Source organism: Asparagus officinalis, chromosome 5, assembly GCF_001876935.1.
Source record: "Asparagus officinalis chromosome 5, Aspof.V1, whole genome shotgun sequence".
Lineage (NCBI taxonomy): Eukaryota > Viridiplantae > Streptophyta > Magnoliopsida > Asparagales > Asparagaceae > Asparagus > Asparagus officinalis.
In genome coordinates this window covers 2,473,827-2,486,297 of record NC_033798.1, presented here as the reverse complement: position 1 = coordinate 2,486,297, position 12,471 = coordinate 2,473,827, and the positions used below count along the sequence as shown (strand labels likewise).

At 37.0% G+C, this 12,471-nt stretch overlaps 2 protein-coding genes across 2 annotated transcripts in view; one reads left to right on the top strand and one right to left on the bottom strand.

The window, feature by feature from the left end:
• LOC109839878 (WD repeat-containing protein 43) overlaps nt 1-5,007 on the bottom strand; it is a 7,625-nt gene extending 2,618 nt beyond the window's left edge. Inside the window, exons 1-9 of the mRNA XM_020408326.1 lie at nt 4,999-5,007; nt 4,519-4,569; nt 4,183-4,326; nt 3,977-4,095; nt 2,599-2,753; nt 1,406-1,494; nt 780-1,320; nt 345-515; nt 1-46 (exon numbers count right to left, since the gene is read on the bottom strand). The exon at nt 1-46 is cut by the window's left edge and continues 127 nt beyond it. Coding sequence (XP_020263915.1) covers nt 1-46; nt 345-515; nt 780-1,320; nt 1,406-1,494; nt 2,599-2,753; nt 3,977-4,095; nt 4,183-4,326; nt 4,519-4,569; nt 4,999-5,007 — 1,325 coding nt within the window. The remainder of the gene's footprint in view (nt 47-344; nt 516-779; nt 1,321-1,405; nt 1,495-2,598; nt 2,754-3,976; nt 4,096-4,182; nt 4,327-4,518; nt 4,570-4,998) is intronic.
• On the top strand, nt 5,321-10,834 carry LOC109841015 (programmed cell death protein 2). Its single transcript, XM_020409855.1, has 11 exons — nt 5,321-5,610; nt 6,118-6,201; nt 6,293-6,426; nt 7,168-7,265; nt 8,159-8,247; nt 8,325-8,409; nt 8,495-8,652; nt 8,743-8,813; nt 9,100-9,214; nt 10,102-10,290; nt 10,498-10,834. The coding sequence occupies exons 1-10, from the start codon at nt 5,386-5,388 to the stop codon at nt 10,264-10,266; spliced, it is 1,224 nt and encodes a 407-aa protein (XP_020265444.1). The 5' UTR covers nt 5,321-5,385; the 3' UTR covers nt 10,267-10,290; nt 10,498-10,834.

Genomic DNA, 12,471 nt, shown 5'->3' with positions numbered 1-12,471 from the left:
TTCTCAATTGATGTAAGACCATATTCTTCCATCTTTTGCAGGTCAACTGCATAGAGAAAAAAAAGTAATTCAAAGATGCCAGGATTTAGGGGGAAAACATAGCAATGATCCATAAAATAATTCTTCTTATTAAGAAACTTGGCATTAAAATGGTGTATTATGCTTGTCAGGACTATAGTATAAACTGCAACTATTTTTCAACAAATAAAGAGAGAATTAAAAGCTGAACCCAGTGTTACAGTATTTGAAGTTCTGAAAGAGCTTAAAGTTTAGGAGCAATTTTTAATTTGGGTTTGTATGTAAGATTGCTAAAATGCATCAGAAAGGAGGAAAACTAGAACTACCTTCAGCACGTGCAGGCCAAGTTTTATCTGTGCTGCTGCCAACTGGTTCAGTCACTGTCTTGGCCTCCGAAATCAAAGGTGGCATACCATGCTTTCTCTTCTTTTCATGAGCATAGAGCTTTGGAAGAGGAAGAATAGCATCTTCTGCATTTGCTCGGTCAAGCGCAGTGACTAGTAGACAATAGAAAGTAGATTTAGCATGAAGACAACATAAATAAGCAAAAACACTTTATCCAAGCTTTGCTGAACAGAGAGAAAAATGAAAGAAGACAAGAAGACCAGTAGCACACAAATTTATTCCGAATTTGTAAGAATTTTTTGTGTACTCCTGGAGTCATCTTGCCATTATTATCAGCTAGAGTGAACTCAACTTTGTGAATTCCAAATGCATTAGCAAAAACCAGCGTAGATATTTTATTGAGTGACATAACATACCTTTGGTTTGATTCACCAAGCTCTTATTTGAGATGTTAGACTGACCAATTGGCAGTAGAACACCATCTTGAGATGCATTCAAGTTCATATCTTTACCATACTCCAATGTGAGTTTCTCAAATGACGGCTTTACCAAGGCGCCATAAGCAAGAAGCATTTTTGGAGATGCAGGGCTGATAATACGATGGAATTTTGCAGCAAATATTGATAGACCCTTGCTGTTTCTTGAAATGGGGGAGTCAAAGGATAGTGAGATCTTTGTGGGCTTGCTGGCGTGCAATGCTTCAATATTACTCCCATACCAGAAATAACAGAGACCCACCTCTGAAATGGCCAAAACATATAAACCTGAATCTTTGGAGCCTTCAGCATCAGAACCCCTGCTATCCAGAACAATAGCAGGATGCTCCATTGAGAGAACACAGCTAGCAGACTTCTTTTTTCCACCATCTACTTTCCAGATTGCAACAAATCTTTCACCAACTGCAGAAGATAAGACATAGCTCCCATCTTCACTAAAGATCATGCATCGTACAGCCACCTGCAATATCATAGAGATATATCAAATGAGGAGAAAGTAAAAGATAGAGAAAGAACAAAATGCCACAGAACCAGTTCTTACTCACAGGGTGCCCAGAAAATTTTTGCATCTTCTTATTATTTGAGCAATCAAAGATTTTCAATTGAGCAGATGCTGTTGCGAGTAGCTTTCCATCTGATAGAAAGAAATAGCATTGTACAAAGTTCAATACAAGTAAGCAACACCTTTTATAATAAAGTTCTTAAGAATTAGAACTACACACCACACAGAATTTATATTCACCACTGAACATTAAACACTTTAGATCCAGAATACTACTGAGGTTCAAGTTCAATTACCAATAAACTAAACCTGTAATATTTCAGGGTGGAATTTTCTAGTTTTTGTGGTTCATTAATGTTTTTTGGTGTTCTGTACCCTTTCTGCCAAATGTATTATATTCTCCCTTTATGCAGCCTAAAAATACATTGATAAAATGAACACTTATCATGTTGAAAGCGTTCTTTTGAGCAATATATACATTATTACATATCTATCAAATAGCAACTTAGGAAAATAGTTAGTGTGGCTTGTTGTTTATGCTATAAATAAAAGTTGAAAAACATTCCCCCAAAAAAAATTCACCCTATCTCTTCATCTACAACTTTGTCTAAAATCTGCAGAACTGCTCTTTGATTGGATGTCTACAACAGTATGCTAAAACAGATAGGTCACAGTTGACTCTGCATAGGATTAAGCACCAATTAATGAAGAGCTAATACCAGATTGTTATTAGATAAAAACAGCACCAATTCTTTGAAGAGCTTTCTCAATGTTGAGGAACTGCTCATGCCAAGCCCTTTTAACACAAAAGGTATGTAATTTGTAGCAATGTTCTCAAAACTACATAATGCTTGACAACTAAATATGAGCAGGATGCTATTCAGCAATATGTTCCATTCTAATCCCTACATTTGTCATGGAATGTGAAATGTGAGTATCAAACTCTTTCATGAAAGTCAAAGAATTAATATGCACAAAAAGGCTCATTAAAATCTCACTGCATTTTTATGATAAGATAGTTACAATTGGTCAACCACACTTTACATTAAATGTAAATTGCAAACCATAAAACATCATGGTTTAAAGAAGAATCGTGCTCTGTGACATGTTTAGTTGAATAAGTATAAAACAAAACATGGCTATAGGATAAACATTGTTCCAGAAAAAATTAACACCACTTACGACAGCAATCAATGCTTATTTTGGATATTTAGAACCCATGCTAGGAGGTAGTACCTGCTGAAATAGATAAAGCAGATACAGCTGTTGTAGATGCTTTGAATTTTCTAAGTACCCTCCCGGCTGAGAAATCAATCTGGCAAATCATACCATCCACGCCAGCTGTGTATATGGATAAATTGTGTCCAGAATAAGAAACAGCAGTTACTCCCCTGTCAACAGAGTAAACAATTTGTAACTAGTGGGGCCAGATAGAAAAAAATGCAGAATGAAGTTTTCCATATAAGTACAACCATTAAAATAGTCTCTGGTTACAGAACTTCTATCAAAAGAAGTTATAACAAGAAACAACACAAGAATACAACTAATCTCTATACAACTCCTTGTCATGAGTTCCTAAAAGCAATTCAATGAGAAATTCCTATTGATAGTTCTGATTAAACAAGACAATATCCAGGAACATAAGGTTCACCGCTGGTATAAACATGAGGGCAAGCAGTGCTTACATTAGAACTCTTAAGATAATGAACATTTCTCTAAAACTTGAATGTACAAGAATGCCTATATTGTCTAGAAATAATCTTAACATTATTCTCTATAGTTATTGATATAGTATACAAAATGGTTTTTGGACATAGTACAACAGCCAAGTGCAGGCACACACATGCATGTATGCATATAAATGTGTATTTCAGTATAAACATATGGAGATGTATGCATATACACACATGCATGCATATATGTACATGCACCTATGGATAATGTTTTATGTATAAATATATGAAAGATAGATAATAGACTAAACAATAACCACCATAGCAAATGAGTCACCTTAACCGGTTCAAGCATGCTCTGGAGGGTAGCCTTCTACTAATTACATTCTTAGCCAAAGAGGCAAAAATTGTAGGAAGGCAATGAATCTCAAGTTAGGGCAATGATGTAACTTCTAGTAAATGAAAAAGAAAAAGAAAAAGAAAAAGAAACTAGGAGTGGAAGTATAATCAAAAAGTTTTAAAAGTGATTTCAAAGAACAGTACAAGGAATGAAGCAGAGGTTAATAATTCATTGGAAGATATTAGGATAATCAAGAAAGATAAATCAGAATCCTCTAGAGAGTTCTAAGAAGTTATTCACACTTGACTTCTATAATTTAAGAAGGAATCCTGAGTACGTTTTGATTTTGCAAACTTCTTCTTCTTAAGGCCTTGAAATTGCTAAAGCTACAGGTAGTGTGAATAGATATACACAAGAGCTTCAACTACAATGTTCATATAAGCTAACAAGACTCCAAGAGATTTAAACCCGCAAACAAGGTAACCCTGCAAATATTGTTGGTTTCATATTAATCATAGTTTCAGTTTGCTACCAAATTCATCTAATTCTCATTAAAACTAGGAACTACAGTCAGTGAAAATTATGGATTAGAAAAACTAACCCAGGATGACAATCACTGACTTTCCACTTCAACTGACCCAACGAAACATCGACAGCCAAAACATCGCCGCCCCCTGTGCCCAACACCAGCAACGAGTTCCCAGGTTTCTTCTTCTTCTTCTGAAAAAGAAAAGTACCACTAAAATATATATACTAAAAATAATATAGATAGACCCAAAAAAAGGATAAAGTTTTCGATGAAGGAACCTTGCTTTCCAATTCGATCCACTTCATGCACTTGTAATCTAATGAAAGGTGCCCCCTTTCCGACTTGGACCGGTTCCCCACGGCCTCAGTCGAAAGGATATCGGAGAATTCAGTCTGCAAGTGACCCTTGAGGGTATCCCAAATCTGCATACACAATAAATTCCCTACTTATATACATAAAATACCGACTAATTCCTCATAAATAATCTCAAGAAAAGAGGACTAACTGTGAATGCGTATTTCTCGGAGTCATATTAATCAAAATTTCAACTTTCAATTTGCTACCGTAAATTCATCTAATTCTCATCAATTATCTGAAAAAAAATCGAGGATTACCTTGATTCTGCCATATCTTTGATACTGGGGGAGCTCATCCTCCCACGACTCCTCCAAAAAAAAAACAAATCAAATTAATGAGGAAGAAAATTGATTTTTCGGGGGGAAATGGCGACTTTTCTTCCCTTTGCCGCTCTCTCTTTTGTCACCCTCTTAAACCCTAAAACCCGAGCTCGCCAAATTAATGTTTATAAGGGTTTTTCCCACATTAGTCCCTGACTTCTATCTTTGTTTATATCACAGCCCTAAATGTTCACTTTTGTAGATTAAACCCTCAAATCTATATATTTGTCAGAAATAAGGGCGTTGTTTTAACAATTTGATGGATTTGTTAAGATAAATGGCGAACATATGAATTTTATTTAAAACATCTACGTGAATTTAGACGTATAGATTATAAATATAAATATAAACATTTAAACTTCAGATATAAAATAAGATTAAAATTATGATCTAATATATGAGAAAGACCGTAAATACATGGATCATAATTCAGTTTATACTTTTGCTCATAAAAAATATAATAACAATTTAAATTGGAGACAGAAACGAGGTCATATTGGAGTTAGGTTGGAGGAGACGTATCGCCCTCCTTAGTGGAAGTTCTCTTCTTTTTGTTATGGGAGAAAGTATTTCTGATACTTTTATCGTCTATGTTTGTGAATAAAAATGTTAAGATCGGGAGATGGAAAAATAAAAGCAATTTTAAAGATTTATGGATAAATTAGCAATTATTTTTATGTAAAGGGTAAATCTACAAGTGTAGTTGATTTGGGGGTTTGTTGGCGAAAAACATTATTATTCTTTTCCCTCCAATAAAATCTAGGGTTTTCTCTGCTGCGCCTCTCCCCCCACCATCTCATTGAAATGGATTCGGATCTTAACAATCTGGATTCCCTCCGCATCACCTCCCTCGACGACGATGAAGGGGATGAAGATGCCATCGAAATGGACGACGACGACGACGACGGCGACGACGAGGCAGAAGACGAAGTCGCAGGGGGAGGAGTTACCCTGGGGTTCGTCGAGAAGCCGAAGAATCCTCACTCGCTTCTTCGTCAGTTCTTCCCTAGCAAAGCCGGAGGCGTCCCCGTACTTGCTTAAACCCTAAAACTCCCGCATGTTATGCCTTTTTTATTAATCAATTGCACTTTCATGCCCTGAAAAGTTCATTAATTTTTAACTCCTGTTCCGTGAAGTTTAAGTTTGTCCAAATTGTACCTTAAAGACCTTTCTTGTTAGTCATTTGTTTCAATTTAGGGCTTTCTTTCGATTTCTGTTGTGAGTATTGTTAAAAAGGAGTTGGCGTGCTATTTTTCAGTTACAAATTTCTGTGTTTTTACTTAAAATTTGGAAGGAGGAGAGGGATTAAGTGGGATTCATTATCAGTTTGGGGGTACAAAAGTCCGAATGTTATCATTTGATAATCATTTCATGTCTTTTAGACAAAATTTTGAACCTTGATGTAACAGAAAGTATTGAAGTGAAAATCTGTGGAACTATGGTGTATTATTTGGGAATCGAAGTGAAAAATTGATGAAGCTCTAGGGTATTAAAGTGCAGTTAACAATTATTTTTGTCTGATTTGGTTGGATTTAGGCGTGGTTGGATCCGTTGAACTTGCCTTGGGGGAAATTTCGCACGTGCGGATTCTGTGGAGAGCCACTACTGTTCCTTCTTCAGGCAAGTGGTATTTTGTTAAGTTATTTTTTGATTTGGTTTTTGTTGGGAGGTTTGTTTCTAAGAAAGTAGGGGGATGTTTGAAATTTTATAGATTTATGCATCGTTGCCTGAGAAGGAATCTACATTCCATCGGATACTGTATGTGTTCATGTGCCCATCTATGTCCTGCCTTCTTAAGGACCAACATGAGCAGTGGAAGCGTGATGGAGAGAATTCTTGTAGAAGGTAGCAGTTTTTCTTACAATGGTGGGCCTTGCTTTAAATATTGAATGACACCACTGACATATCATTCAATATGTTTGTAAGGCTTGTCGCAAAACTATATGATTTCTATGTTGATTAATGTTTTTGGCAATTTTTTTCTATATATCAGGATTTTCATGATATACCTAATGAAGCGTTGCAACAACAGTTTGGACTTCTATACGTTATAGTGATTGGGTTTGGATTTTTTATTCAATTGAGGTCTTAACCCAGACCAATACCCTCTTATATAAATACCTGAAAGAAGAATTTGGACTCAATTGAGTCCAACCTAACTTGGAGTTATTTACAGAATAGCTTTATTCCTAGCATTATACATTTGAAATTTTTGGTAACTTTAATAACATGTTTAAACATGAAAAGAATATAGCATCTTTTCTTCATAGCTCCATTCTCTATGCATCAATTCTGGACATCTATGAGATTTATATATATTATCCCACTTTAACAACCCAATATTTACTAAATATCTCTGGTATTCCCGACATCTGCCATCTAACATGGAATTTTTTTGCATCCGACATAAAATTGTTTAACTAAAGGAAGTAGCAATTCATTCCCAATGGGTATAAGTACAACATAAACATAAACTATGCAAAAGGTGATGTGTAGAAGATACTTGCTGATAAATTGATAGCTATGTTTTCTATATGTTATTCCATTCCGTCAATTGAATCTGTGCCTTTTGGGTGTTTTTTGAAGTGTGAAGGTTTTCCGGTGCCAACTACCTCGTTCTAATCCTTTCTACTCGTTCGACCCCCCTAAGCACAATGGCAGAAATGAACCTTTAACTGCTGGAGGTAAGTAGTTAAACTTTCATTTGCTAGATCTTTCTGTTCATTTTACTGGTTCATACTTTTGGTTTAGAGTTACTAGATCGCACTTAAATCCGTTGAAGGTCCCAGCAGATATTTGTTTATGGAGAAATGTGTATATACTTTGAAATACATGGTATAGTTAACAATGCTCAATGCTACAAGTGTAGACAACATCGGGCTATTATTTCAGGCAATAAATAAATTTGTTAGGGACCTAAGATTGTCCATTTGTATGAGTAGGTATGTCTGTGATTACCCTATAATATATTTATTTTCTCATTTAAATATGAAAATGAATGTCAAAATGAATCAACTTATTGAAGCATAGATAATAGAAGAACAACTAACAAGGTAAGCTAACCCACTCGTATAGTACATATGTAAGCTGCTTTTCAACTGAGGGTGCGTGAATGAAGTGTCAAACATGCCCAAGAATGGCCGTCTCCGTGCGAAGTATGTGTCTATTACATTTGATATGGATAAGTTACATAATGGAATAGCCTATGCTTAGCAATCCTGCTTAAATCCTTTTCTTTACTTGTGCATGCCTTTGCAGGGTCTTTGTTTCTTCAATTTTTGTTTTATCATAGGCTCAGTTGTTGTGGATGAATGTCAGGATAGGCTCTAGAAGTTTTCCTTTGGCCGTGCATATCGTAAATAGGTGTAGTTATAAGGCTAGGCGTCCCACATTCCATGTTTTGCCAGACACAACTTTAGACTATTTTCTCAAGAGTTCATTTGCATTTGAATAGAATGATATTACCATTCGACTAAAATGTTGATAGATTTTTATGAGCAAGCCCATTGTTTTTTTAATAAAAAACATTTAATGTTTTTTTCCCACTAACTTACTGTTTTCAGGCTTTTTTGTTCAGCTGAACTCTGTTGTTGGTGTGGCACTTGGGTAGGGGACAAAATCTGTAGTAATTGCAGGAGAGCACGCTACTGCTCTGAGAAACACCAGGTATAAGTCAACGGATATTTCACTATCTTCTTAATTCTTTACTGAAGCAAAACATAGCAATGTCTATCGTTTTTCAGTCTATGCATTGGCGCTCCGGCCATAAAAATGATTGCCGCAGGCTAGCGAATCCTTCAGAAGCTTCTGTGCCTATTCTGGGCAATGGTATGCAGAAATAAAGGGCTGAACAATTTTTTGACATGAAATCCTATGAATGTCACATTTTAACTGCAAATCTTTATTATTTCAGCTGCCTGCAGAACTTTGTGGCCTGAATATGAAATCGAAAACGAGGATGAATGTTTGTCCGACTATGAACATTCTGAAGATACTAGTAGTGCAACTTCTTTGGTGCCCGTACAGAACAAAACAGATGAGGCATTTCAATCATTGTCAGACAAGTTTGCGGTAAATATAGTCATTTTAGTTTGATGGTCAGTCTGTGCCTTTATATCTAAGTCACTGTATTTTGTGTTAAACAAAGTTACTTGGTTGCAGGCTGACAATGATAAGGAGAATTTTGCATCGTTCCAACAACGTATTGCTAAAGCCCCTGAGCAAGTGTTGAGGTAGGCATATATTCATGCCCTTTATAAATCACCATATCCTCTTTTAGCATAGTAGATCGACTCGAATATTATCTTTCCTGCATTTGTTGCATATCCTCACTTTCATTATTCATGGAAGATAAAGCACGATAGACTTCTGTCGATTCTATCGATTAACTTAGTTTAATGCTTTCTTCGTCCTATGAAAAAGATAACTTAAAATGTGTTACATTTTCTTGTTGCAAATTCTTGCTTGAAACTTGCAAGTGTTGCCTTAATTTCAAGTTTCCATCCATCACATTAACAGATATTGTCGAGATCTGGCTGCAAAACCGTTGTGGCCATTATCAATTGGTCGTCCAACTAAAGCAGACATTCCCAGATGCAACTACTGCAAGGGTCCCCGTTCTTATGAATTCCAGGTTTGTGTATTTCCAATCTCTTGTTGGATTATTAGTTCCGTACCAATTCCGTTACGGTTAATTATGTCAATTTGAATAAAAGTTTGTCTCTCTGAGCTATATCCATCCATCATCAGTGGAAGCTTTAGAACTCAGTTTTATCAGAACAAAAGTTTGTCTCTGAGCTATATCCATCATCAGTGGAAGCTTTAGAACTTTCAGTTTTATCCGAGGAAACTTTTTCTTCTCTAGGCTTCTGTTTGACATTGCAGTAGAACATGCTTGTTATCAGGCTTCCATCTTCTTCTTTTTTCTTTTTTCTCTTTTCTGTGAGAAAGCCATGGGAAACTACTAGTTTTAGTTTCTACTATCATTTTAATTTTTTGACTTGTTGCTTCTTTTAATTGGTCAAAGAGAGTATCACTGTATTGCATGCTCGCATCTTCTGGATAAATTGAGATAACCCTGAAATTAAATTAAATGGAAGATAAGCTCTCTATACAAAAGTTTTCATTATTGAACCCCTAGGGTGTCGCTGGGTTATACTTTCAGGCCAAAGGGACACATGAATATCATATGACCCGTTTTGTGCCTGTCTTTTTCTTTGCCCAATGAATCCCTCTTATGCTTCTCTATCCTAATCAACCGGTTACCTTTCCTAATCTAACTACTCAACAGTCTTAAATAGAAGTCCTAGCCTTAACTATATAACTTCACCTTCTCTATCATCTGCGCCGTTGCAGCAATCATCACTACCATAACCACCATGACCTCCTCCACTTCAATCTTCTCTTTGTTAAGACGCATCTGTGTTATCAAGTTGTCTCCTTCATTATTGTTTTTATTAATTTTTTTTTTTTTTTTTGTTTAATGGTGTCGTGCATTAACAGTAATATATTGTTTTGCAGATCATGCCTCAGCTGCTTTATTACTTTGGTGTGAGAAACGACCCTGATTCACTTGACTGGGGGACTATTGTTGTGTACACATGTTCGGGATCCTGCGATTCAAGTGTGAGCTACAAGGAAGAGTTTGCATGGGTTCAGCTGTATCCTACGTGTGCAATGCCGTAAAAGTTCTCCAATATATTTGAGCAGGTTTATTTATATATAACGAATTCCTTCTTTCAGGGAGCTTAGATTAACTTGGGACTATTATCTTGGCTATTATGAGTAAAAAGTGTCGGTATCTAATTGATATTTGTATGGAAGCGACTGATAGTCTAATAGATTGTAAAAGCTCTTCATTTTAAAATTTCTTATGCTTTTAAACTCATTTCTTGATCCTTACCTTTCCCTCTGCAGGTTATCCTCCGAAGAATAGGTCACTCTTGCTCAACAATTTCCTCGACGAAAACAAGTTTAAGCTACAAAGAGCGTTATCACTGGCTCGGCTCGATACAAGTAGTACTTTTTTTTTTAGGATAGCAGATAAAAAAGAGTATTAAAGGACAGAATCTTTAAAAAAAGAAGAGTACCGAGGGAGAACCGCCTTATAAATAGTTCTAAAATTGGTTAACTTGAAGCCTTGCGATGTCACCGTGTCACGAGCTTGTGTTCTTCTTGGCGTTTTGGTATTTTTATTTTTCCTATTGCATTTTGTATTAAAACTACAAATCATGTAACCGTTCGAGCTTCAATATTTATAAAAGTTTTGTTAAAATAACTTGGAACGGTAGCCTGGAAACAAACTGCAGCCGAGCTGACTTCAAAACGAAACATAGGTCAAGCCCATGATTAACAAAATTTAAAAATAACAAATAAAAAAATATACTAACAAATTCGTAATCCTTAATAACCGAACGATCCCTTCATAACTGATCGCACTCCCATACTTTCAAAATCCATAAATTTCCCTCCAAACTCGAAGCTGCTCTTGAAACAACCCCTTGACACCATCTTTCTTCGCTAGAGAGAGAGGAGAGGACTCAGAGGAGAAGAGAGAGATGGCTCAGCTCCCTCTCAAGCTCCCTCCAAATTTCTACAGCACTTCAGGTGCTTCCGATCGCTGCAAGCCCTCCAGCCTCTCGGAAGATCCTAGCTTTCGCTCCGTTCTGAGCCTTTTCAGATCCCCAAAGCGAAAACAGGCGTCGGGTCCTCCCTCCTCCGGGAGGTTCGAGCTCATCGCTTGCTTTTCCAATGGAAACCAACGTCCTGAGGTTGAATCGGGCGCACGCGATAGCACCGCGTGGGACCGTCCTTCTGATTCCGTCGGGGGGAGCTCGGGTACGCGATCAAGCAAAGAAGACAGGAGCGAGATCAAAAGTAACGAAAGCAATGCTCAAAGGGTGGCTTCCTTCGTAGAGAGAGTGATGAAAGTAATGAGGAAGGATTCCAAGAGCAGGATATGGAAGAAGCCTATCATGATGGGCAAAAGATGCAGCAAGCTGGCTGACGAGTTTCCTTACGACGGTTGCGATGAGGAGACGAATGCAGTTGCAGCTGCAGGTACAGTGGAGTCGTCGAGGACTCGAGATCAGAGAGTCTCTGATTGTGCAAAATGGTTAATATGAAAGAATTTATGGTTTTAACGTTCTTTCTAGTTTTCAATAAAGCGGAGGCAAAAGTTTCAATGAAGCGCATTAATTTACATTTACTTTTGAATATCTGAATGTAAAATTTCCCTAAATTTGAGCGATCCACAAAGTTGATCCAGGTTATAATCATTTAAATCTTCAACCTAAACTCTATTTAAAAAGAAAAAATGTCTTAGGAACCCAAAATAAGGGATTCTGAGTGGGATATGTAAGGTGTACATCACGGGACAGGGAGATGACACCTCACTTGTCCTATGCAGTGGGATATGTAAGGTGTGCATCACGGGATAAGGAGACGACACCTCACTTGTCCTATGCAGGGTCCTTATTTTGGAGTCTCTGTAGCAACACTCATTTAAAAACACCTCACCTGTAGCAACACTCATTTAAAAACACCTCACCTGTCCATGCAGGGTTCCTATTTTAGGCTCATATAGAATTCCATTTAGACACAACAAAGATTGTTGAGAGCTAATTTAATGATAACATCAGGTAAACTTGTTTACTAAAGTAGTAATAATAGAACAACGGCCTTTCCCTGACATTGCTTCCATCAGCAACAATTTAATCCAACTATGATTTTAGAATTACAATATTTATGACAGAGGTTTGGTAGGGGTGCGCCAGGCCCGTGCAATAGTGCAACGCACGGGCGACGCCCGAGGGCCCCAGCAGCAAGCTGCTGTGGACGGACCCTCCCCCAACAAAAATTAATTTAATACCGTAGTGGGCCGATGGCCCA